The 27,509-nt window shown below is 39.7% G+C and overlaps 1 protein-coding gene, 2 long non-coding RNA genes and 1 pseudogene across 4 annotated transcripts in view; 1 reads left to right on the top strand and 3 right to left on the bottom strand.

Moving 5' to 3' along the window:
* The first annotated feature begins 3,094 nt into the window (after positions 1-3,094).
* On the top strand, positions 3,095-4,985 carry LOC133731291 (sugar carrier protein C-like; annotated as a pseudogene).
* A 3,745-nt stretch (positions 4,986-8,730) lies between these two features.
* Positions 8,731-11,824, bottom strand: LOC133729349 (uncharacterized). 2 transcript variants are annotated; one of them, XR_009856340.1, is made up of 4 exons: positions 11,367-11,824; positions 10,881-11,133; positions 10,130-10,205; positions 8,731-9,196 (listed from the first exon to the last, which is right to left on the bottom strand). It is a non-coding gene; the product is annotated as an uncharacterized LOC133729349 (long non-coding RNA). The 2 variants fall into 2 exon arrangements; XR_009856339.1 differs by having other exon boundaries at positions 8,739-9,196; positions 10,881-11,824.
* Positions 11,825-15,893: 4,069 nt separating this feature from the next.
* On the bottom strand, positions 15,894-18,937 carry LOC133729350 (uncharacterized). Its single transcript, XR_009856341.1, has 3 exons — positions 18,167-18,937; positions 17,416-17,491; positions 15,894-16,482 (listed from the first exon to the last, which is right to left on the bottom strand). It is a non-coding gene; the product is annotated as an uncharacterized LOC133729350 (long non-coding RNA).
* Positions 18,938-21,907: 2,970 nt separating this feature from the next.
* Positions 21,908-27,509, bottom strand: part of LOC133729351 (codeine O-demethylase-like) — a 38,661-nt gene continuing 33,059 nt past the window's right edge. The window contains exon 4 of the mRNA XM_062156864.1: positions 21,908-22,303. Coding sequence (XP_062012848.1) covers positions 22,046-22,303 — 258 coding nt within the window. The 3' untranslated portion in view covers positions 21,908-22,045. The remainder of the gene's footprint in view (positions 22,304-27,509) is intronic.

Consider the following 27,509-nt stretch of genomic DNA (forward strand, 5'->3'; position numbering starts at 1 on the left):
CAGGGGACAACGGCCAAACTGATGGTTGTTCTTGGCTAGCTGCAATGTTATTCACCTGCACAAACCAATCTGCTATATTTCTCTTAGCTGTTCTTCAAAGTGATGAGCTCCCTCGCCCTCAAGATTAGGATGTTTGGAAGGCTTTTGTCATTTGGTTTTAGTTTATTCTTTATGTATTTTTTTCTTGTTCTTCCTTTGTTTTTCTTTGTGGCTTTTGTCTTTCTTTGATGAATTTTCCAGATCAAAAAATAGATGGCTTCTTAATGTAAAGTTTGGTGAAGAAGTAAAATGCAGCATATAGAAAAAAATTGTAGTCCTGAAACTTTGCTTTGATTTTGTTTCAAATCAGTAAGATAGTGTGTAGGTTTTGATTATACGAGAAATTGGTTGTCGTTATAGAATAGAAGCAGGAATGATAGAAAATATAAGGAAGAGGTTGTTGAGACCAACCCCAGACCATAAGCACAATTATCCACAGCAGACAATTAATAGAGCAACCATTAGTTTGGCCGTTGTGCCTGCATGAGCAGTTTGCACTTGGTTTCCACAAGAATGTCTTCTGCACGCTTTGTCTTTCTCAAGATAGTGGTGTGCCACATGTTTGAAATTATACATGCATGCATCAGATGAATATGGAGAGGGGGATAGAAAAATAATCAGCTTCCATTACTTTGTTTATCTTTCATGAAGGGTAGTAAAGGCATTCTATACTATCATTTGGTTATATTTCAACTATTTTACAAAACAAGGCTATAAATCAAATTGGTGACCAAAACTTAGTCATTTTTCAAAATTTCTCCAAAATCCACCACCACCAAGCTCTGCACCACCACTACCAAGCTTACCATCCAAAAACATCTCGAATTTGCCAAACCCTAAGGTCTTGTTCGGATATGGTGATTTGGGGTTGAGGATTTGGATTCAGATTACCCAAATCCAAGTTTCTTACCCAAAACCAAATTCAAACCAATCCGATTCGCACCAGTCTACGTTGGGATTGGCGGAGTTGAAGATGTGGGTGGGCATGACAGCTGCGATGTCGTCTTCGAAGGAGCCGCGATTCTCGAAGCGATTGGAGCCATACTAGAAGCTATTACTCTGGGCCTGGCATATCTTGTCGAGGAGACCGCTAATCCAGCCTTGCTGTAGATCAGGAACATGAGCTGTTGGTTGGCGGTGGCTCCGTTGGTTGGAACGTCGTACGCGCCATCGCCAAAGTTGCCGAATCTATGCTTCTCCATTATCCAACCTCCAGCTCGAATTGAGCTAAACCACTTCCGTAATTAGAGTCAGCACCTTAATTAGAGCCGCCACACACGCCACTGCTGGCACATGGACTGCCATAGCTCCACTGTGTATGCCGGCGTAGTCCAATCGTTCTGGTAAGCCAGCCCTGAAGCCTCTTTCATTATCTGAAGGAGAGCTTCTGGTCTTGATTGTTATTAAGCCTTAAGGGAAGGATGAAAATTTGAGGAAAATAGCAAGTTCCAGTACATCGTGGAGTTTTGGCCTTGGCAAAACATTAAAATAGGGTAAGAAACCTAAGGCTTTGAACTGTGAAATTGAGATTATTGAGACCGTTGTTTTGTGGGGTTGGAGATGAATACATAGAGTTTTGGGTTAAGGAAAATTAGCCGAGACTACCACCTAGAAGGGAGAAATTGGAATGATTATGAAGAAGGTAATGTTTTGATGAAAGATACAGATTTCTATTTTGTAGTGGTTGTGTTGTGTGCCATGAGATCGAAGGAACTGAATATGAATGAGAACTACTCACTTATATGGTGACTGATTGTTTTAATCATGTTCGAATGTTTGTGCACACATTTCGATCTGGAGCTTGATTTTCCCGGTCATGGCAAAGTCTGAGTCTTATCTGATTGTGTTTAATTATGTTAATTTCTTGCTAGAGTTTTAATATAAATGCTTTATTTGTTACTGCTGCAATTGGGGGTTTGGAGTGAAAAATTCAATCAATTTGGAGGGAATTTTTCATGAAGAATGGGGGAAAATGTAGGGGGGAGGGGTATATCGGATAATTTACAGATTACATGGCATGCAAATTGCTGAGGTGGCGTAGCTTGGATTGCCATATGAGCAAGTTAACGGCCAATTTGACGGAATGTTAACAGTAAGGACCGATTAAGACGGAAATTGTGACCTCAAGGACTTTTCAGATGAAATTGAAATGTCAGGGACTAAAACGATGAGTGAGTCATAGTACATGAACTAAACAAAATTTTCCCCATAAGTAAATAATGAAAGATATATAGGTAGATTTGCAAACAAATGTTTCATCAGCAAAGTCTTTTATATATATAAATCTAAATGACAGATATTCTAAAGGGTGGATTGCATGATCCCAAAAAAAAAAAAAAAAAAAAAGGTGGATTGTATGTTTGGATCATGAATTAACAACTATAATGGAATTAACTACAAGAAACCTAAAATGCATCAATCCAGATTTTGTAACTCATGTTCTAGTTTAGTGTCACACCAATTTTATTCGCAACTCATGTCTTGCTATATACATATATATACACACACTCTCTCTCAAGCATCAGTATATACCATAATAGTATGACTAGCTAGTTACATGCAAAAATCAAATTCATAACATTAGGTAAGAATGAATGAATGACTATGCAGATTAATTTGGTTGAACAAAAGTAAATTTCATAAAATTTCTGTTTTCAGAAAAGTATACAATTGAGGTTCTTCAGACACTTCACATACTAATAATGCTATCTAACACTCATACTTGTCTCGATGCTTTGGATCCTTGACCATCTCATAGGGTGGGTTGAACCTCGAGCTCTTGGAACTTAGCATTGGCATTGGCATTGGCAGTGTGTTGCCCTTTACGTACATCTCAAACATATTAAGGAGATCAACCCTGATATCGATTGTATTGTAGGATCGAGAACTAGGTCTGATGTAATCCTCACATAGGCTAAATAAATGACGCGAAACGTCTTTATTAAACTGTGTGAAAATTGGAAGTATATATAAAGGGGTGAAACTATCTCCAACCCAATTGAAGTCTGTCTACAGTGGTGAGCTAAATTTCTTATATTGAAAAAGAAAAAGATAAATGGGTGAGAGAGAGAAGCAGAACCATGCCATATATTTGGTATTTACTACCAAATCCTGAAGATCATCATCAGCAGAGGATTCATCCTCCTCAATCATCATGACAGGCGATGAAACGCTGTATCGCTGATCGGATCACTCGACTGCTCGAGCTTGCTACCCACCTACCCACCCTATAAATACTTGTAACTACAAATTCAGTACACCCAAGCAGCAAAGCCACCACAAGTACTGGAGCACCCAATAAAAACACACGAATCAGACCCCAACCAGAAGGTGCTTCTCTCTCCCTCTTCTTCTCTGCACTTGCTTCTCCCGAGTGACCGGAGCCGGTGAAACGCTGTATCGCTGATTCGATCACCCCATAAATACCGGTAACTACAATTTCCACACACGTAACCGGTATACACACCATAGCCGACGGTATGCAAACCAATAAAAATATTAAAAGCAAACAAATCTCATACAGCGGCCAACTACGTCCACGTGTTTTTTCTTCTGAAACTCTCTCCTCTTTCTCTTCTTCTTCTTCTTCTTCTTCTTCTTCTTCTTCTTCTTCTTCTTCTTCTTCTAAGTGACGGCTGGTGAAACACCGTGTCGCCGATTGAGTCACTCGACGGCTTGCGTTTGCTACCCACCTATCCGCCCTATAGATATTTGTTCCTACAAAACCTATACACACAACCGGAAAAACCACCACAAGAACAACACCGAATAAAACCAGACCAAACAACGATGTAAACAACAGAATATGCAACGGCGGCCTGCAAGAAGTTGCTTCTCTTAACCCTCTCTCCGTCTTCTTCTTCTCTTCTCGGTGCCTCTTCTCCATCTCCATCTTTTTGTAGTATCCTCAAATTAAGCTTCAAGAATCGACAGAATTTATAGCAGGGTACATAGGTTTAATATTACGCTCGTCCTTTATTAAAGGACATGGTCAAGGACTAGGTCTAAGAGGAATAGGAGATTGTATTTCTAGAGGATTAGGACAGTTTACTCTTTTTTTATTTATTTATTTATTTATTTATTTTTTTAATAAAGAGAGCAAACAGCCCCCTACTTTAATTAAAAAATCAAATAAAAAGTAGTACAGAGAAGCCCAACTCCTCAAGCTCCGTGGTGTTGACAACGTCGACGAGGAGTTCAACGATTTGGTGGAGGCTAGTGAGGCTGCTAAGCTTGTCAAACATCCATGGTCGACACTATTGACGAGGAAATACAGGTCCCAGCTTGTATTCGCCATCTGCATTCCTGCTTTCCAGCAACTCACTGGCATGAATGTGATCACTTTCTATGCTCCTGTCTTGTTCAAAACTGTAAGATTCGGAAGCAGTGCTTCTCTCGCTTCTGCTCTGATCACTAATGGGGTTAATTTTTTTGCAACTTTTGTTTCAATTGGTCTTGCTGACGAGTTTGGAAGAAGGTTCATTTTCTTGGAGGGTGGTTTGCAGATGTTCATAACTCAGGTCGTAGTTGGAAGTGCAATGGCTTGGAAATTTGGTACTGGTGGCAACCCTGGTGAACTATCCGAGGGTTTTGCTGCCACTCTGGTAACCTTAATCTGCATCTATATTGCCGGATTTGGTTGGTCTTGGGACCTCTAGGATCAGCTGCTCAGGCCATCAATGTCTCTGTCAACATGATCTTCACCTTTGCCATAGCCCAAGTGTTCATTGCGATGCTCTGCCACATGAAGTTAATTTGGATTGTTCTTCTTCTTCTCTTATTTCTTCTTGTTCGTGATGACTTGCTTCATCTTCAAGTATCTGCCGGAGACCAAAGCAGTTCCCATCGAAGAGATGGGAAGGGTGTTGGAGCAGCACCCTTTTTGGCGCAAGTATGTGGTTCAAGAGAAAGACATAGCCATGGGCAAGGCGGCACAGACTGTGTAACCTAGCTAAATTATTTTAATATTCTTGATTTATTGGCTTTTGTAATCTTTGAGAGATTCATACGTAAGACAAACGTACCACGTGGTTGGTAAGACTGAACATGCAAAGAGATGTTTTAGGTATTTTATTTTAATAAGATAAATTCGGAAACACATTTAATTTTTTTTTGAGTTTTAATTGGACTGTCCCGCCATCACGTGGTACGTTTGCCCACATAAGAATCTCTCGTAATTTTTACTCTTTCTATGAACTTCGAAGTTTACTTTCCGTGGTTTTAGTAAATTTTGTTCCATATTGGGATTCTTGTTGCTGGTTTTCTCTGTCATTCTCTAGTTGTATATTAATAGAGATGATAGGCATATGATAGTCTTATCTTAATTTTTTATTTTTTATTTTTAAAGAAAAAAAAGGAGGGGGACAGATAGCGTTACCTCTGAATAAAATAATTCTCTAAATAGAGATGATAGGCATATGCTAAAGCTTACCTGCATTGATGCATACTACCCAGTCACAGTAAAGATGGGAGGAACCATGCAAAACCGTCAGCAGCCTGTTGTCCTTGTAGTTGACGGTACTGTTGCTCCTCCTTTGAAGAAATAGCAATCCAACCTTCTAAGAATTGAAGGGCGGAATGAAACTAGTAGCAGTACGGCTGACAATTGTGAGATTCCAGGAATAGAGTAAATAGCAATTGTATGCTTCTTATAGGGATGGAAAGAAAGCTCAATAAATTCAAAATACATAGGATATCAATTGAATTTCAATTAATGCATTCAAAAAAAAATGTAATCCGCTAAATTATTGACGTGGCTCATACGTGCTGGTTAAGTATCTAGTTTAGTTTTGATGTTAAAAACCTAATTATTGCCATTAATTTTCGTTCAGCCAGAACAAAATTAGAAAATTTACACACTGGGGTGTGGCTAGTGATGTGGTGAGATAATGAGCACGTGAAAAGTTAGTGTAGATAATGAGAAGTTATCTCAACAAGTGAGACGTTAGTAGTTAATTATGTTATATTACAAAATATCTGTTGTAAATTATTGCAATTAGGATTATAGGGTTACACCTCTTAATACATTTATTTTGAAGGTAAAGCAAAAGCTTTTATAAATAATCTGCTCAAGTGAGCATTTCACAATCATGTTGAAGTACATCAATGATGCACTCAGGTGGTTGATGTAACCAAACAGCAACTTGAGCATCCTCAAAACCTATAGCAGCTAAGCGGTGAGCAACCACATTACAAGTTCTGGAAATGTGCCCTATTTTAATACCTGCCAACCGATTCCAGACTTGCTTTATGTCATCAATGATACCACCGTTTGCCAATAAATTGTGATCAAGGCTATGAACTTCAGAAATGGCCTCTAAACAATCACTTTGTACTGTTACATCATGCTCTTGGAGGAAGTACTAGAGTAGGTCCAGACCTTCCCTTATGGCAAGTAATTCACACTGCTTAGGTGATGCTGTATAAGGTACAGGACGCACAAAGGCAGCCTTAAATCTTCCTCTCCCATCACGTAACACACCACCAATGCCTCCTCGATGTTGGTTTGGGAGAAACGCTGCATCTACAGTTAGAGTCAGTCGACTTTGCTTGGCAGGCTTCCAAACTTTCTTCTTCGGTGCTGCAGGCTTTTTATTACCGGAATGCACCTTTTGAAAATCATCTAGCCAAGCAAAACTTCCGAGTAAGAGGTCTTGAGCTGTCTGAGGTTTGTTCTGCCACAAAGTGGAGTTCCTGTTCTTCCAGACCGCCCATAAGATCATGAGGAGTTTAGCAAAAAGGTCAACAATGCATAGCTCTTTCCAACATCCATTCTTTGAAGTTAATATTAGGAAGTAAAGTGTGTTGCAGGTTAAACGGAGGAGCAGATAGAATGCTTTCAACAATGGGGCACTTACAGAAAACATGTGCAGTGTCTTCCAGCCTTAAGTCGCATAACAGACAATTCATATCTCCTAGATAACCCTTTAGAAGCAATCTTTCTCTTGTTGGTAATAAATTATTGCATGCTCTCCAAATGCAATGGGGCACTTACAGAAAACATGTGCAGTGTCTTCCAGCCTTGAGTCGCATAACAGACAATTCATATCTCCTTGATAACCCTTTAGAAGCAATCTTTCTCTTGTTGGTAATAAATTATTGCATGCTCTCCAAATGCAGACCTGAACCTTGCCGGGGACTTTAGCTCTCTATAGTTATCTCAACAGCTCTTGAAAAGGATCTCCATTCGATGTGGACGTTAAGACATGTTGAAGAGTATGATCTCTAGCTATTCAATATGTGGACTTTACAGAAAAAAAAGCCCTTCTTTTCCAAGCTCCAAACAATAATCCTGTCTTGACATGTTTTCCTGCTCAGAGGAATACTTAACCCTAGCAGCAATATCCGGTGGGAAAAGGCTATTTACTGAGGCAGGAATCCACTCCCTAGTAGTTTCATTAATTAGGTCGGCTACATACTCTATGGTGGTGTTGATAGGCTTCTGTACCGAGCAAGGTGCTGCCACGGGGAGCCACCTATCATTCCAAATGTTAACCCGCTACCCATTCCCAATTTTTCACTGTACTCCAGCTTTTAGAACAGCTCTGCTATTTAGTATATTTCTCTAAGAGAAAGATGGGGAATCTCCAAGATCTGCTTCCCAAAAAGAACAGTGGGGAAAATGTCTTGCTTTGTACAACTGAGCAATTAAAGATTGAGGGTTTGAGAGAAGTCTCCGTCCCTGCTTAGCAAGCATAGCCAGATTATACGCATAAATGTTTTTAAAACTCATACCTCCCTCTTTCTTTGTGAGACACATTCTCTCCCAATTGCGCGAATGAATTTTCTTCTTTTCATCAGTATCACCCCAAAAGAAAGAGGCACATAATTGGTGAATGTCATCACAAAATCTTAGGCAATAGATAGCAGTTGCACTCAAAATTTTGGACTTCCAACTAATTAATTTCTTGCTAACTTTCTCTTTGATATACTCAAAGATCACTGTTTTGGATTTTCCTGCTTGAAGTGGGAGTCCAAGGTATCTATCATGCTCCTCAACTCACTAAACATCAAGGATGGAGGCCAAGAAATTTTGTTGTTCCAAAGGAACATTCTTACTAAAAACCATACTACTCTTCTGGTAGTTCACCTTTTGACCAGAGGCTTTCTCATACACATTGAGAATGGCACGAAAGTTGTGGCATTCAGCTACATTGGCTGTACCAAAGAGGAGATTGTCATCTACAAAGAACAGATGGTGAAGAGTAGGAGCCTGGGGGCACATGGTGAGTCCAGTAATCAAACTACTCTGTACTGCACTTGTGATTAATGCTGAAAGCCCTTCAGCACACAATATGAATAGGTAAGGTGACAAGGGGTCTCCTTGTCTAATACCACGAGTGGGTAGAATTTTGGATGTTAGCTCATCTTGAAAAAGAATAGCATAACTTACACTGGTAACACACCTCATAACCCTTTCAATCCATTGAGAACAAAAACTTAACTTGGTTAACATGGCCAGCAGAAATTACCATTCCAGATGATCATAAGCTTTACTTATATCTAGCTTGAGGGAGAAGAAACCGGTTTCCTGATGTTTTAACTTGTGCATGAAATGTGCAGCTTCTGTTGCCACCAATATATTATCTGATATCAGTCTTCCAGACACATAAGCGCTTTGCAGAGGTGATATGATTTCGAGTAGGCACTATTTTAGACGATTTGCAACAACCTTTGAGCTTATTCTGCATATAACATTGCACAGTGCAATAGGCCTGAAATGAGCTGGATCTCTTATTTTTGGTATAAGACACAAGTAGGTATAATTAGATTGATCCCAAAACTTCCCCATCTCCAATGAGTTTGTAACTGCATTAGATACATCAAGACTAACCAAGTTCCAATACTTTTGGTAAAAGAAAGGAGACATGTCACGCCCCGGATTTTGAATAACAAATCCAAATCCGAAACATGAATTATACAACTTAATAGAATAAACGTCCTGAATTTTTTTCTCACAAACAACCACACTTCACACCTCTCAATATTACAATAAATCAAATCCTCAAGTTAATTATTACAACACACTCTCACTAAATCAAATTGTAAGGCTCAATGAGCTTAACTCACCTCACTATTACAAATGCTGTAAAACTATAACAAATACTCTAACCCGCTCGATCACCGCCCTGATTCTCCTGACCTGCAGGATTACCCGCTACACCGTTTGAATAGTGTACCGGGATTGCAACAATACAAACCCGGTAAGCTTTTTGCAAAGCTCGTATGAGTAAATGAAAGGATTGCACGATTTAAAGTAACCAAATCAACTCATGCATAAATTTAACTCAAGTATTTTCTTTGCATAATAATTGAAGTGTACAATGTCACTTCAAGCATCAATCAACTCACATCTCAACATGACTACTCAAAAACAAACAACTGTTTACTCAATATATACTCACAGGCTTATGATTTATTTATATAAATCATCCCATGCAGTATATTATACTTACAGGCTTATGATTAATTAGATTAATCACCCCATTCAGTATATCATACTTACAGGCTTATGATTAATTATATTAATCACCCCATTCAGTATGTCATGTCATACCCAAGGGCATATGATAACTCGTTTATCCCCCAAGCAGTATGATGGCAGACAGACTAGAGCTCTAACTGTATCGTAAAGTGTCACCTGGGCCAAGGTTCACCTTACGAATGACTGCTTTTCTCAATTCACTCGACTCCTCATTTAATTCATCTCAACGACTCAACTATCGCACTTTACTCAATTACCCATTATCATAGACAACACAACATCTAAGATAAATCACATATTCCAAGGGTAATGCTCAAAATATAACTCAGTAAATCACACCATCCAATATATATTCCACGTAAATATATATATACGTAGTCACCCACACAAGAGTGACCACTAATACCAACTATAGTTCACATGCAATAAAATCTAGAAATTCATTTTTATAGTTTAAATACATTTTACTTACCTATGGACCGTAGTCGATCAAGTCCATATAATTTAAAACAAATATTTATTTTCGTAAAACAATTTCCACAATTTCTCAATTAAATAAAATCACCGAATTTCGGTTCGTGAATGAACCATGTGCGATTTACTCACCTCGATATTCCCGCTGCGTCTTCAATTCAACACAATACACACCGAAATCGTTCACCCAAGGGAGACCGTCAATCACCTAATCACACATGACCTTAACTTAGCCAATAGCTCAAAAACATACTCAAACGACAATCCAACGGTCGGATCGAAATTAAATGATGATCCAACGGTCGGATCCTCACGGATCGCCTTTAGGATCACCCCCCAAAAATCATCACGAAGATCCAACGGTCAGATCTTCCTGAATCGTCCTTACTAACATCTTCACAAATTTATACAAAAATCCGACGGACGGATTCTCACGAATCGCCTCCCTAATCACCGTTTTGCATTTATACGAAGATCCAACGGTCGGATCTTCGCCCATGACCACACAAAGCCACTGGGACAGTCATAAGATCATCGTATCAAAACTACAAGTCCATCTGACGGTCCTAACTTCACATATCACAAATCTAACGATCGAAATCGATCGAAACTTAAAAATTCATAACTTCATCATACGATATCCAAAAATTATGAATTATATATGCAAACGATCGTATCGACACGTAGAACACAAAAATGGACAGAAACTGTCCTTGGGGTGTCCGGAGGTCGCCGGAAACCACCATCACAGTGGCGGCACCGCCACCCATCCAAAGTCAAAATTAGACAAAACTCCCAACATCAAAGTCCTTCAACTCAACTCCAATTTCACTTTTCATAACTACACCAAAGTCAGATTATAAGCCAAAAAGTAGAATTTTACCTCGCAAGTTTTGAAACCCGAAGAACCCTAGTTTCCCAATCTTCAAAATTCGATCACCCCGGATCAAATCGCTGCAAGCCTTCTTGGGGATAGCTTCTACTTCCTCTGGGCTAGAAAAGCCCTCAAAGAACTCGAGCTATAGTGGCCGGAGCTGGGAGAACCAAGGTGGCGAAGGAAGACGATTTCCAGCTCGGCTGTGCGGCTTCTCGGTCTTCTAGCGGCCACCACGATGGTTATCTCAAGTCGATGTCTTCTGGAAAGTTGTAGAAAACTTCACGGTGAGAAAAATTGCTTTTGGAATCAGGTCGATCGGAGGCCTGTAGAGGAAGATATGGCCAGACAAAGTAGAGCCCAGAAAAAGTGGGGAAGAGCGATTTCGTCTCCGACGAGGCTCTCTTCTCGACCTTGTAGAGCCTCATACAGCTCGTATTTCACTTCGATTTCTTCTACAAACTCGTAAAGGGGGTCGAGACCAGAAAAACCCACTTTGTTTCACATCAATCGGTGGCCGGATGAGGAAGAACGAATGTGACGAAGGGAGGGGGTCGCGGCTGGGCTCGGGAGAGAAATGGGGAGAAATTTCTGGAGTTCCAGAAATTCTGTCCTCATTTGCAATATTCGGATTTTTTTTCATATTTATAGAAAATCCCAATTTTCAAATATTCGTAACTTATTCATACGAACTCCGAATATTACGTTCCATATGTCCACGAACTCGTATCGACGCGCTCTACAACTTTCATGAAGGAAGTTTTCCCAATTTCCCAATGTATAAAAAGTCAACTCCTTTGACCCCCCCTAAAACGTTCAGTTTTCAAAATAAAATCGTTCGAACTAATTCCACACTCCTCTAAGCTTCGTACTCGTGTCCACGACCACGAAATCATTTCCAAAACGTCATCGGAAATTAACTTGAATTTTTCGGGTATTACAATCCACCCTCCTTAAAGAAATTTCGTCCTGAAATTTAAGCGCAAGTTAATTGCTCTCGATTACGGTTAACCTAACCATCGAATCTCCATCCTTTCCAAAGCTGTAGTAATCTACAAAGCCACAGCCCTTTGTATAAAAATACATTCCTAAGGCCACAAATTCTTTCATCACAAAAGTAAACTCACACAAAATCACCACATGGATCCTCACATAGATCTTCACATAGATCATCTCATAGATCATCACATAGATCTTCACATAGATCATCATCCTGTACTGGCATACAAGCACAGTAAACATTCTCACAAAGCGTTTCGCTACTCAATTAGCATCACGGTAAATCTCTATAGTAAAACTTAAGCATGCACTATTCTACACAACAATAGAGATGCATCACTCAAAACAAATCATCCCCAAAAGCATGCCAATAAAATCTGACACCCAGTGATGATGACTTGGGCTTGCTCAATCCTTGGGCTAAGCATTAGGGCTGGCCAATTGGGCCGAAGAAACCGAACCATCCACATTTCGAACCGGCCCGAACCAATTTAGGTTTAACATTTGGGCCTACCATTTGGGCCGAACAATTGGGCTTAACATTTGGGCCTACCATTCGGGCCGAACAATTGGGCTTACTATTTGTGCCTACCAATCGGCCGAACAATTGGGCTTACTATTTGGGCCTACAAATCGGCCGAACAATTGGGCTTACTATTTGGGCCTACCAATCGGCCGAACCAAACGCATTTTGAATAGGCCCAACCAAATTTGGGCTTACTATTCGGGCCTACTATTCGGCCCACAACTTTTTAGCTCGGCTACGGTATGAAATTGTACATACCGTATATACGTATACATACCGTACAGACCGTATATACGTATGTATACCGTACATACCGTATATACGTCCGTATATCAAGCATATACGAGATCCAAAAATATTTGTAAGAGGTAAGGTTCGAACTCCCGACCTCGAACACGAAGGTTTTGCTCCCAACCACTGAAGCAAGAGCTGCCTTCATTAATATATGCTCACGTGTTATATTTATTATGTCATAAGTGACATAAATAAAATAACGGGGAAGGCAAGGTTCGAAACCTCAACCTGCCGCACGAAACCTTTGTCCCCCAACCACTGGAGCACAAGCTGTGCTTAATATAATGTGTACAAATGTTATACTTATTATGTCATAAGCGAACATAATAAAAATAAACGAGAGGCAAGGTTCGAACCTCTGACCTCTTGTACAAGAGCCTTGCTCTTCAACCACTAGAGCACCAGCTGCTCTCGTTACTATCCATGCAACTTCTTTCATTTATTCTATCATAAGCGATAGAATAACAACAAACTGTCGGTACACTCCACGTGCCACGACACGTCTCTTCCGTGATTTACGGAAAGCAAATCACTTTCTGCTAAAGCTGTCTGCCACAGCGTCTCGAGGTTCGGCCTGTCCCCTTACACGCTCAACACGCGCCAACAGCTTTTCCGGGTTTCGGGGCGACTTTAATCCAACGCGTGGATTCAAATTCTGAGATCGTTCATCCAACGGTGGAGATCTGCTCACCTTGTTCTATAAATAGGTGCATTCTGGAGACGCGACTGTTCACTCCAAAGGAAAAGAAATTTTCTTCCGAGCTCAAGCCTTTCTCTCTCAACTCTTCAGCCTTTCTCTTCTCAAATCCCCAGTTTTTCACTCTCAGATCTTCAATCTTTTCCTCCAAATCTTCAATCCTTCTTTCTCAGATCTTTTCTTCCATTTGAAGATTCGATCTCATCTTTCCTCTGAGAATCTCAGATCTCCAATCACCAGTTCAACAACTCCAATCCTTCTAACAAAATCTCCCTCAAACACTAAACCATGTATTCCTCGATTTTCACATCCTCTCACTCCATGACCCAAGAGCCACGAACTCTGCAACTAATGGAGCTCCAAACCCCGCAACAAATGGAACCACAACAACAGCAACCAACAGAGGAGGGAGGAAACACCCAAGCAGCTGGAAGTAGTGCCAACATGGATTTCTGGCGAAGCCGTACCAGGTGGATTCCTACTCCAGAACAAATAAGAATCCTCAAGGATCTTTACTACGTCAAGGGATTTAAGTGCCCAACTTCAGAGCACATTCACGAGATCTGCCTCCAGCTGAACCAGTATGGACATGTTGAGGGTAAGAACATTTACTTTTGGTTCCAGAACGTCAGGGCTCGAGAGAAGCAGATGAATAGGTGTAATCAGGCTGCTCCAGTGCCCATGGGAACTAGTGCTCTTGGTACTGGTGGATCCATCGACATCAATTTTGGGCCAGCTGGTGGATCCATTGACATCAATTTTGGGTCCACTAGTTCTACTGATGATGGTAGATCCATTGATCTCAACTTTGGTTCCACCTATTCTACTGGTAATGAAGGATTTCTTGATTTAAATTTTGTTTCATATTCTTCCTCACACTTCAACACTAATACCAGTACAACTCTTTTGGCACAACAGGAGGACAAACATCCCTGCAACAACGAGGAGGAGATCACCAGGAGGTTCAAACTCTTCCTCTGTTCCCCGTGCACGGCGAGGACGTCTTTGGTAACCTGAAGGCTACTTCCGAGGAAGGTAGCGCGTTTGGTTACTATTCTGGTGGCTCAGGCGGTTACCACAGTGGCTCAAACGTTTCTCTTGAGCTCAGCCTCAATCCATCCGGAGCTGCTGACTAGGCTTAGTATAGCATGGTCCTCGTTTTCCTTTTTTTTTTTTTTTTTTTTTTTTTTTTTTTTTTTGTAATGTAAAATCAATAAGATGGTGTGCATGTTTTCTTTTCTTTTTGTTTAACCAACAACAACACCAAGGATCGAACCTTGGTCACCCAATACTATTTTCAAAACCATAAACAACTCTACTGCACACATCTTTCATAATGATGCAATAAAAACAATCACTCAAAAAGAATCCAACAATCAATTAAGTCGCATCGAGGTCTAGCTAGTATCCTCTGAGTCAAACCAAACACAACAATTTCATCGATAGGATTAGGGATTTATAAAGCTAAACACATCCTGAGTTAGCTAGGAAAAACCCACATCTTTAGAGTTACTCTTACAACTCTTATAGAATCTCGATAATTCCATCTATCAATTGCTTCAACAAAAACTCACCACAATTCAATCCTTAACATTTAGCGATTCAGAAATCGAATCACACTCCATATCACATAGTAATTCACTTGAACCACTATGGATACCTAACAAGTCACTAAAATCAATACTCAAATTTGTGTTTAACCACTTCATCTAAAATCAGCCACCAAAGGCGCACACTATCGTCCAATATCATTTTACAAAGAGTTGATTCTAACTCTCCCAATTATTTACTGACCAAAATCAACTCCATTGCAAAACATTAAGTGTCCCGCCTACGTAAACTTAAAACACCACACGACTTCAAATTCACTTCAGTCCATCTCCATATTACGATCCAAAACTTAAGAAAACTAGTTCACCACACAAAGGCCACAAAAATTCAATTCCCTTCACTTGAACAAAACTAGGTTCACAAGTCACGGTCAGGTCATCAACCCATGATGTTCAAATGAATAAATTTCAAATCCAGTTTTCTTTGTGAATCGTAAAGTATCGTTCCAAAATGATGCTAGCAACATCAACCACATATATAAGACACATCTCGCGAACTCAATTCAAATTCAGAATCACCAAAACTACTACTAATTTCAATTCTACCAACAATCCTGATTCTGAAGGAATTATAGTACTCAACGACAACCCAAAACAATGGTCGTTCATCTCTAACCATTGAGTACAAAATAAAACTCTGGTCTCGCACCTTAAACCCTGCTTAACAACTTACAATCACAAGGAAGAATTAACCACAATAATTTCTTCCCTAACCTCAACCTTACTCACAAACTCCACAAGCACATCCCATTACAAAACAGGATATCTAATCCCTGATACGTACGTCCCATCCAAACATCTGTACGTCCAACTTAAGAAGGCAAAATTTATATCAATTCATACTCGTATCCACACTAGGTACGTGCATAGGTCAACATTATGCCTTCAACCAACACTTCAACATCCAAAAGGACCTCACTTCCATAAAACAAATCTCACCGACTCATCAGAGTTAAATCTAGAGGTCTCTATTCCTCGAAGATTACAACCTGCGGAAACTAAACTTATTCTAATACGAACTTAGAAGACAACTCTACCGTCCTACTGACATACACGCTGTCTAGACCCCATACTAAGACATACCCAATGATTATACCAGTACCGAAGAGTATATGATGGGGATCCGCTGCAGACGGGCCATCACTCGGGGAGTACTGATTATCACCAAATATGTACCTTACGCTCTGATACCAAACTGTCACGCCCCGGATTTTGAATAACAAATCCAAATCCGAAACATGAATTATACAACTTAATAGAATAAACGTCCTGAATTTTTTTCTCACAAACAACCACACTTCACACCTCTCAATATTACAATAAATCAAATCCTCAAGTTAATTATTACAACACACTCTCACTAAATCAAATTGTAAGGCTCAATGAGCTTAACTCACCTCACTATTACAAATGCTGTAAAACTATAACAAATACTCTAACCCGCTCGATCACCGCCCTGATTCTCCTGACCTGCAGGATTACCCGCTACACCGTTTGAATAGTGTACCGGGATTGCAACAATACAAACCCGGTAAGCTTTTTGCAAAGCTCGTATGAGTAAATGAAAGGATTGCACGATTTAAAGTAACCAAATCAACTCATGCATAAATTTAACTCAAGTATTTTCTTTGCATAATAATTGAAGTGTACAATGTCACTTCAAGCATCAATCAACTCACATCTCAACATGACTACTCAAAAACAAACAACTGTTTACTCAATATATACTCACAGGCTTATGATTTATTTATATAAATCATCCCATGCAGTATATTATACTTACAGGCTTATGATTAATTAGATTAATCACCCCATTCAGTATATCATACTTACAGGCTTATGATTAATTATATTAATCACCCCATTCAGTATGTCATGTCATACCCAAGGGCATATGATAACTCGTTTATCCCCCAAGCAGTATGATGGCAGACAGACTAGAGCTCTAACTGTATCGTAAAGTGTCACCTGGGCCAAGGTTCACCTTACGAATGACTGCTTTTCTCAATTCACTCGACTCCTCATTTAATTCATCTCAACGACTCAACTATCGCACTTTACTCAATTACCCATTATCATAGACAACACAACATCTAAGATAAATCACATATTCCAAGGGTAATGCTCAAAATATAACTCAGTAAATCACACCATCCAATATATATTCCACGTAAATATATATATACGTAGTCACCCACACAAGAGTGACCACTAATACCAACTATAGTTCACATGCAATAAAATCTAGAAATTCATTTTTATAGTTTAAATACATTTTACTTACCTATGGACCGTAGTCGATCAAGTCCATATAATTTAAAACAAATATTTATTTTCGTAAAACAATTTCCACAATTTCTCAATTAAATAAAATCACCGAATTTCGGTTCGTGAATGAACCATGTGCGATTTACTCACCTCGATATTCCCGCTGCGTCTTCAATTCAACACAATACACACCGAAATCGTTCACCCAAGGGAGACCGTCAATCACCTAATCACACATGACCTTAACTTAGCCAATAGCTCAAAAACATACTCAAACGACAATCCAACGGTCGGATCGAAATTAAATGATGATCCAACGGTCGGATCCTCACGGATCGCCTTTAGGATCACCCCCCAAAAATCATCACGAAGATCCAACGGTCAGATCTTCCTGAATCGTCCTTACTAACATCTTCACAAATTTATACAAAAATCCGACGGACGGATTCTCACGAATCGCCTCCCTAATCACCGTTTTGCATTTATACGAAGATCCAACGGTCGGATCTTCGCCCATGACCACACAAAGCCACTGGGACAGTCATAAGATCATCGTATCAAAACTACAAGTCCATCTGACGGTCCTAACTTCACATATCACAAATCTAACGATCGAAATCGATCGAAACTTAAAAATTCATAACTTCATCATACGATATCCAAAAATTATGAATTATATATGCAAACGATCGTATCGACACGTAGAACACAAAAATGGACAGAAACTGTCCTTGGGGTGTCCGGAGGTCGCCGGAAACCACCATCACAGTGGCGGCACCGCCACCCATCCAAAGTCAAAATTAGACAAAACTCCCAACATCAAAGTCCTTCAACTCAACTCCAATTTCACTTTTCATAACTACACCAAAGTCAGATTATAAGCCAAAAAGTAGAATTTTACCTCGCAAGTTTTGAAACCCGAAGAACCCTAGTTTCCCAATCTTCAAAATTCGATCACCCCGGATCAAATCGCTGCAAGCCTTCTTGGGGATAGCTTCTACTTCCTCTGGGCTAGAAAAGCCCTCAAAGAACTCGAGCTATAGTGGCCGGAGCTGGGAGAACCAAGGTGGCGAAGGAAGACGATTTCCAGCTCGGCTGTGCGGCTTCTCGGTCTTCTAGCGGCCACCACGATGGTTATCTCAAGTCGATGTCTTCTGGAAAGTTGTAGAAAACTTCACGGTGAGAAAAATTGCTTTTGGAATCAGGTCGATCGGAGGCCTGTAGAGGAAGATATGGCCAGACAAAGTAGAGCCCAGAAAAAGTGGGGAAGAGCGATTTCGTCTCCGACGAGGCTCTCTTCTCGACCTTGTAGAGCCTCATACAGCTCGTATTTCACTTCGATTTCTTCTACAAACTCGTAAAGGGGGTCGAGACCAGAAAAACCCACTTTGTTTCACATCAATCGGTGGCCGGATGAGGAAGAACGAATGTGACGAAGGGAGGGGGTCGCGGCTGGGCTCGGGAGAGAAATGGGGAGAAATTTCTGGAGTTCCAGAAATTCTGTCCTCATTTGCAATATTCGGATTTTTTTTCATATTTATAGAAAATCCCAATTTTCAAATATTCGTAACTTATTCATACGAACTCCGAATATTACGTTCCATATGTCCACGAACTCGTATCGACGCGCTCTACAACTTTCATGAAGGAAGTTTTCCCAATTTCCCAATGTATAAAAAGTCAACTCCTTTGACCCCCCCTAAAACGTTCAGTTTTCAAAATAAAATCGTTCGAACTAATTCCACACTCCTCTAAGCTTCGTACTCGTGTCCACGACCACGAAATCATTTCCAAAACGTCATCGGAAATTAACTTGAATTTTTCGGGTATTACAAGACATACCATCAGGCCCGGGGCTTTTAGAGAGATGCATTTGAAAAAGTGCTCCTTTAATTTCATCATTAGAGTATGGTTGCATTAACAACTCATTCATCCCTGATGTTACCTTCAGAGTAGTGGCTGCTATGATAGTTTGGATGGCTTCTAGGTCGCAACCTTCAGAGGTGAAAACACCTTGAAAAACAACATCTGCTTGATAACTGCCGGCTCATTATTCCTTTGTCTAGTTTCATCGCTTAGGTCTTTTATCATATTTTTGCTCTTCCTGTTGCTAGCTCGACGGTGGAAATAAGCTGAATTATGGTCACCATCCTTGAGCCAAATAGCTCGTGATCTCTGTCTCCAATATTTTTCTTGTTGGGTTAAGAGTTGACAGTATCTTACATGCAGTTGTCTCTGCTCCTCATATTGTACTGGTGAGTAAGGAGCCCTCATAATGTCATTTAACTTTTCTTGGATGATACACATTTCAACTTTCTGTTTGTCAAACTCTTTGGCAGGCCACTGCATCAATTTCTGGCTAGTGGCTTTTATCCTCTGATCTAGTTTATGTAAAGCATTACCAGTCAAAGGTTGTGCCCACTCCTATTGGATGAAATGACTGCAATTAGGGTTTTCGTGCCATATTAATTTCCTCAAAACGAAATAGTCTCTTGGTACGTCGATGCATGAGTTTTTCAGCATTAACATCTATAAGCAAAGGGCTATGATCAGGTTCAGAGGGATCAAGAGTGATCACACTGCTGTGAGGGAAACAAAGTCGCCATTGTGAGGTTTGGAAGCCCCGATCCAAACGCTATTTGGTAAACTTATTGCTCTAGATAAATCTGCTACCTACAAATCCCATATCGAAGAACCCACAGTTTGTCATTGTTCTCCTAAATGTTGTCATTGGTGCTTGAGCCCTAGGAGGTCCCCCAAACTTGTTTGCCTGTGTCATAATTTCATTGAAATCACCCGCTATCAGCCATGGCAAACTACACTGCTCACTAGTCATTAGTAAGGGTTTCAATCAGAGCCCATGTTCGAGCTCGATCTCGATCTCTTCATGCTGCAACACCATAGATCCCCGTGAACCTCCACTTCTTCGTTTCCTCAAGCTTGCCAATAACAACATTAATGTGATGTGCAGATTTCGTTCCAAATCAGTGCAATCCCTGAGATTCCTCTCTGTGGGGAAAGCAGATATTGTCCTTGAATCCAAGACTCTTTGTGAGGCGGTCAATGAGATCCTTTTTGGCTAGGGTTTCTGAAAGAAAGATTAAGGCTGGCTTTCGGGCTTGTACCATGTTAGTTAGGGCACGTTGAGTTTCATTGTTTACGATCCCTCTATAGTTCCAGACAATGATCTTGCCTTGTAATATCGAGGATGTTTGGAGGCCTTAGGGTCGAAGCTTGCCGGCAACGCAAGGTAGGTAGCGCTTAGGGTTTTCCGGTGTCAATAGAAATTAATAAGTACAATTGTTTACTGCTTTCTGTTGCTCGTTATCCAAATTCAATAATTTCATGAGTCACCTATGCGTGTAATTCACATTCATGTATCAAAAATGGTTGTAAACAAAGTTGACCCACCACCAGATCAATCTCATTAAGCACAAAGCCAGCCTAGTTTGGCACAGGAAAATCTCTTTGGCATTTAGGATTCTGCCAACCACGTACATATAACCACCAACGGACATTTGTATCAAATGAACCACAGTCAACCTAGGTTCTAAACTAGGCACAAAGTACGTGTAGATTGTAAAACAACAAAATTAGAAGCTCCTGAAGCAAAGAAATACATCCTCTTGCATCTAGGATTACACTGTGTATCTAGGATTAGCACTGCTCTCATCTTGCCTTGCATGTTCCTGCAGAGCCAAACCAAAACATAAATTATTACTCTTATAACTTAACAACATGATTTGAATAAAATCAACAGATAAAATACATGTATAGAGATCCTTACATGACATTTGAACCTTATAGTTTCGGTGCTCTCCAGAAATTCCTTCCACTGTTTCCCAATGCTCTCCTGTGCAAGAAAGAGGATATGATACATCTCCAAACTTCAGTTACTTATGAAAATGCAACTTTTAAGTGTAAATAAATGAAAGGGATTGTATATGATTCGCATAGAAGTATCTCATCATTTGTAATAAGGAAATAGTTGAGAGGCGATAGTTAGTTGGTGATTAGATAAAGGAATTACTTTGATTCTAGATCTGTTTTCAGTCACTCTTTGTGGTTAGGGATGAAGATGAAGAAGAGAACAAGCAATTGATGGACTCTAGTCGGCCTTCATATAACATGATATAAACCTCTGGGAGGTCCTTGATAGGCACAGTAGCTATAGATTAAGAGCAGCCCAACAAATACATGGTGTTGACATGCATAATCCTGATTTATCATTTATGAACATGAAATATTCAGGTTTAACAGATTTGGTTCGTCTATTAATTTGATCTAGTTCGGTACCTTAATGATTAGCAATTTGAAATAAAATTTTCAGAAGTGATCTACTCATGTACATAAACATTTACCGGTTGATTTACCGTAATGTAATCGAAAAATATGTCTCCCAACCTCTTGAATATAAAAAGTCCTCATGAAGTCTTCATTTTAGTGGTTCTCATTAAAATATCTCCATGTTCTAGTATAGAAGCTTTTTTCCTTTTTTCTTTTTTGGTCTGAGCATAGAACTTGAGTTTGAGCTGTATGTCTTGCAAATTAATACACACACACATGCATATATATACATTATTCGTACAATAATTAAGTTATACATCAAACAGCAATACTGCAATACCATGCATAAATTACACAATAAGTCTTAAGACTGGTATTTTTACACTGCAGCGTTGGTATTATACACAAGGAACGCTTTATTTGAAAGTAGTGAAGCAAACTATATATATGGATATATCGTGGAACTAAGCATGCAGTACAGCAGTAGTATTACTCAATTCCCATTCTGGAGCCTCATTTGGTCCAAGTATGATTTCCCGTCGAGCTTACGGCGGGTGTAGAAATCTTGGACGTACTGTTCCATCCCAATCCTTTTGAACAGTGGTGGGTTTTCTGGGGTTATCAAGCTGGTCACTGGTCCAATTTCTGCCTCGAATTTGGGGTTGAAGAACATAGCGATTGAGATCCTCTCTTGCTCAGAGTTCACCATAGCTCTGTGCTCCATGCTCTTGTACACTCCATTGCTGAGGATCTATAAATAGATGTACACGTGGATATACTAATTCATACTAGTACAATGCACGTATTATTGATAAAATTAGAAAACATGTGAAAATTTCTTTGTTTCCTAATTCTCATTTTTTCATATTATACATTATGATTTTTTTCACAATAATCATTTTAAATTATTTTATTACGTATTTTAATTTTTTATTTTATTTTGATGAATATTATAGGCAACTTATAATTGGCGAAACTTAGGGCTGGGCGTTCGGACCCGAAAGACCGAGGACCCGACCCGAACTGAGGAAAAAAGCCCGATTCGGTTCGGTTTTAGAATAGAAATTTTCAGTTCGGTCTAAAGCCCGACCCGAATTCATGTAATCGGTTCGGTCTCGGGTTTCATATTTTCAGGGCCCGAAAGCCCGAACCGACCCGAATGTTGTAGCAGTTGCCACATGTCAGTCCATGATTGGGTGTTATAATAATAAGTTAAATATTATAAAAATAAAAAAATAAACAACCCTAAAGGGCCTTTTGTAAAGGCTAGTCTCCAGTCGACTAACCCTCAACCTCCCTCTCTTTGCTTGTCGATAGTATCGATAGTTCGATACCATCTCAATCTTAGCCCCAAATCTCAGTCTCAACCTCTCTCTCCAGTCTCGATCTCCAGTCTCGATCTACGAAAATCGAAATCCTCCTCCAATGAAGCTTTAGAAGTTCGTCGTCGCTGTCGATTCTCCCTGAGCCTTGATGGTCTGCACTCTGCAGTCTACACTTCGCTCCTCGCAGCCTAGATGACCCAAAACCAATATTTCCCAACACAAGCCTCGGATGAATTCTCTTCACGGCCGCTATCTCCCCCTTTTCAAATATTGCAGCATACACAGTTCCCAAACGGCCCTCACCGACGATTCTTCTGCCGTTGAAGCCATCTGTGGCGGCATCAATATCAGTTAAAGGGAATACTCTGGCACAAATCTTAGCTGGGATTAATTTCGGTGAGTAATCCTCTTGGGTTTTTTTTTTCTTTTTTTCTTATAAAGTTATGATCTTTCTAGGTTTTTTACGTTTTTTGGTGATAAAGGCTGCAGTAGGATCTGTAATACTTAATTTTAACTGCATATCACATTTAACTTTTGGAAAAAGGTTTCAAAGTTCAGATAGGGATCTTAACCTTAGGGCTAAAGGTTACTATGTAGTATGTACCAACTAAGCATGGATCTCTTGTACTCATTCTGTTGCTTTTCTTTCGAATACAACCTGGTTGCTTTTCTGAGTCTTAAAGAAGACTAGTGATAATGATTAATTATTGAAATTGTGGGTTTTCCGATTTCTGATGATGGATGTGTTGATATGCAGATAGCTGTTTGTTCGTTAATTTGAGAAAACAGAAGACAATTTCAATATGGACGACTGGGGTAATACTGTTTTCCTTGAATCTCATTTTGATTAAGTTTTCCCATTACTTGTTGCTTGAGCTTATTGTAGTTTAATGTCTCATGGTTGAAGGGATTGTTGGGTTTTGTATTTACCACCTAAGTTGTTCAAATGAGTTGGGTGTTCGAAGTTGCATTGTATTTGCTTTGGTGAAGTTCCTTAGTTGCTTATTGTGGGATTTTGCCCATTCATGTTATACTTATTACTTCCCCAGTATATACATCCCTTTTCATTCTGAGCCAATGGGATACAATGATTTACAGCAACTTCATATAGTTTCTGCAATGAAACCAAATTTGCTATGTAATTAGAAAGAGTTAACTGTAATGCTATTTGTGCAGCTTCATATAGTTTCTGCAATTAACAATTCCTTGTTTACTATTTGTGCAGGCCATTGAATGTGTATTTAAAGTTGTCATAGTCATAGCATTTCATGGCTTCTCCTCAGAATTCATCCCACAGTTCCAATTCCAATTCATCCCAAAGTTCTGATTCCAATTCCAATTCAAAAGCCATTGCTCTTCCAACACCAACTTATGCTTCAAGGGTTCAGACGATTCCCAAAACATTCAAAATCTCGAAGAGGAAGGCTGGTGTAAAGAGAAAACATGGTCAAGCTGCAGCTGCTGAACCGAGCAATGCTGGAGATGATGAAAAAAAAGAAGCAAAAGAAGAAAAACCTGCTGGAAGATCTTGGGTGTGGTTGCACTTCAAGAAGATTGAGAAGCCTCAGTTCGAGATTAAGGATGGTAAGAAAGTTCAAACTTGTGTTAAACAGAGAGCTAAGTGCAATTACTGTGGAACTGATCTTGCATGTGATACTTATGGAAATGGAACTAGTTCACTTAGGAGACATATACAAGAAGTGTGCAAAAAATATCCGGGTAGGGTTGATTTAGAAAGTGGGCAGCAGGTATTAAGTACCGGTGGCACTAAGGAGTTGGTGATGGTGAAATGGAGTCAGGAAGCTTGCAGGGAAGCATCCTGCAAGATGATAGTAATGGATGAACTGCCTTTCAGTTTCATCGAAAGGCCGGGGTTTAGATACTTTTGTAGTGTGGCTGTACCTAGGTGGGATGTGCCTTCTAGGAGGGTTATTGTGAAACTGTTTCTGTCCATGTATAAAGCAGCCAGATTAGAGCTGAAGAAAGAGTTAAGGAATCATTGCCTTTGCTTGACCACCGATACATGGACATCAGTGCAAAATATCAACTATATGGTGGTGACTGCCCATTTTATTGATGCTGGTTGGACATTGCACAAAAGAATACTGAATTTTAGGGTGATTCCTGACCATCAGGGCAATAGCATAGGGAAGTTGTTGGAGGCTTGTTTGCTTGATTGGGAAGTTGAGAGAGTGTTGACAATTTCCGTTGACAATGCAAGTGCAAATAAGGTTGCAATTGAGTACGTTAGGAAGAAGATGTTAGGCTGGGAGAAACAGCCTGTTCTTGGAGGCAAGTACCTGCATGTTAGGTGCCTTGCACATATTCTGAACCTCATTGTCAGATCAGGCCTAAAAATGATGGAGAAATCAATTGCTTCAATTAGGAATGCGATACGCTATGTTCGGAGCAGTGGACAAAGACTTGATGTTTTTAAAAAGTGTGCAGAGAATGAGAAGGTTGAGTTGAAGAAAGTATGCATCCTTGATGTGCCAACAAGGTGGAACTCTACCTTTCTAATGCTAGACACTGCATTACAGCTGCGAAAAGCCTTCGATAGAATGGCTGATGAGGAGGACAACAAGTACACGCGGTACTTTGATGAGGATGAAGACATCGATGATGAAGTGGATGAGCTGCAAGTTGGAGGGTCTGATTCAAGGAAGAAACAGAAGACAAAAAGGGTGGGGCCACCGGTTAAAGAGGACTGGGAAAAGGCAGCAGCTTTTGTGAGGTTTTTAAAGGTCTTCTATGATGTGACAATGAGGATTAGTGCCTCAAATCACCCAACATCATGGAAAGCTTTTCATGATATAGTGGCTATCAAATCGGAGATCGATGAATTGTTCAATAAACCGTATGATTTCACTGGTTCAGAGACTGAAATGATCTTGTTCGATATGGCTGTGAAGATGAGAGGGAAGTTTGATAAGTATTTTGGAAGCTTGGAAGACTGCAATAAGCTTTTATTAATTGCCTTGGTGTTAAACCCAAGGTTCAAGATCAGAAACTTTGAAAGTATCTGCAATAAGTGGCTGAAAATGAAGTCCGATGACATTAAGAAGAAATCTGCCGAGGTTAAAGAGCTTATAGTGGCCCTTTGTGATCTGTACAGCTCCTCAATGATGTCTTCAAAGGCTGGAAATGGAAAAGCTAGAAGTGGAGAGAGCTCAATTAGCCAAGGCAGCAAATCCAGCTCCAAAAGGACGGTTGAGCCTACTGGAAAAATAGCGGACATGGAACAAGATTGGGAGAAAGAATTGGAAGACTCCGACGAAGCTGTTGTTGCACATGAAGTGGATAGATACTTATTGGACCCAACTGAGAAGCCTGCAATTCCTCATAAGTGGGATATATTGGAGTGGTGGAAGTTGAATGGTGCCAAGTATCCTAATCTTGCTGCCCTTGCCAAGGATGTTTTGGCAATACAAGTGAGCACAGTGGCAAGTGAGTCTTGCTTTAGCACAGGAAGAAGGGTCATCGATCCCTTTAGGAGTTCTCTAACTCCCAAAATGGTGGAAGCATTGATATGCTACCAAAATTGGATCAGATCCGAAAGCATCCACAACATTCAATATGTTCCTAGTATCGAGGACATTGAATTTTATGAAAGTGTGGAGGATGGTATGATTTTTATTTTTGGAATGGCTGCCTTGTTAATTTATTTCAAGTTTATAATACAATGTAGTAATTTCTACCAAAATCGGGACAGTTTTTGTTTAAACTTTGTACTTTTGTTGCTTTGCAGAACATGCAAGGGAGGAAGGTGCTAGTACAATTGATCAGCCTGAAAAGCCATCTACGTCTAAATCATCTAAAGCTTCAAAGAATTCAAGGGTAGGTAATGCAGGCAAAAGTAAAGCAGCAAAATAAGGTACTGCCCCAGTTATTCTTTAAAACTGTGCATTTCTGCATTTGGTTAGCAATCTGCCTTTAGTTAGTTAATGTTATGCAATCTGCCCCAGTTTTTGTTTAAAACTGTGCGTTTATGCATTTAGTTAGCAATATGCATTTATTTAGTTAATGTTCTGCATTTCTGCATTTGGCCTTAATGATATTAATTTCTGCATTTTATTGGTTATTGACTTGTTTCCATCTCTTGTCCTTATTTGTTCTTGCATGTCTTTCATGTTTTTTTTTTTCCTTCTTTCTTTCCCCTTTTTTCTAGTATGTGGTCACTAGTTAGTTATTTTCAATGAAGTTGGTCTTAGCTTGACCATAAAGAGGTCAATATAAGATAGGCATTAATCTCACTTCCTGCTTTGGGTCAATGAAAATATGAAAAAGCTCTGCTAGCATATCTGCAGGTTATTCACATCTTGTTGCTTTAAAGATATTGGATTATTGGTTACTACTTTAATGTTGTGTTCCTGTGTCGGTATCTTTGTGATTTGGTATCTATGTTGTTAATTGTGTATCTTTGTGATTTGGTATTGTGTTGATGTTTGTATGGGAACCTGCATATTTTAGATCATTATACATGTACGTTATTGCTTTACTTTTTAACTTTGTATTTGTAAACTGATCAAGTTTGAAATGTGAATGCACAGAGTTGCAGACTTGCAGATTTGTGCACTTGTCGAGTTGTCATGGAGGTCTGGACTTGTGGAGCAGTTTGACTATTTGTGCAAA

This window comes from Rosa rugosa, chromosome 2 (assembly GCF_958449725.1).
Source record: "Rosa rugosa chromosome 2, drRosRugo1.1, whole genome shotgun sequence".
Taxonomy (NCBI): domain Eukaryota; kingdom Viridiplantae; phylum Streptophyta; class Magnoliopsida; order Rosales; family Rosaceae; genus Rosa; species Rosa rugosa.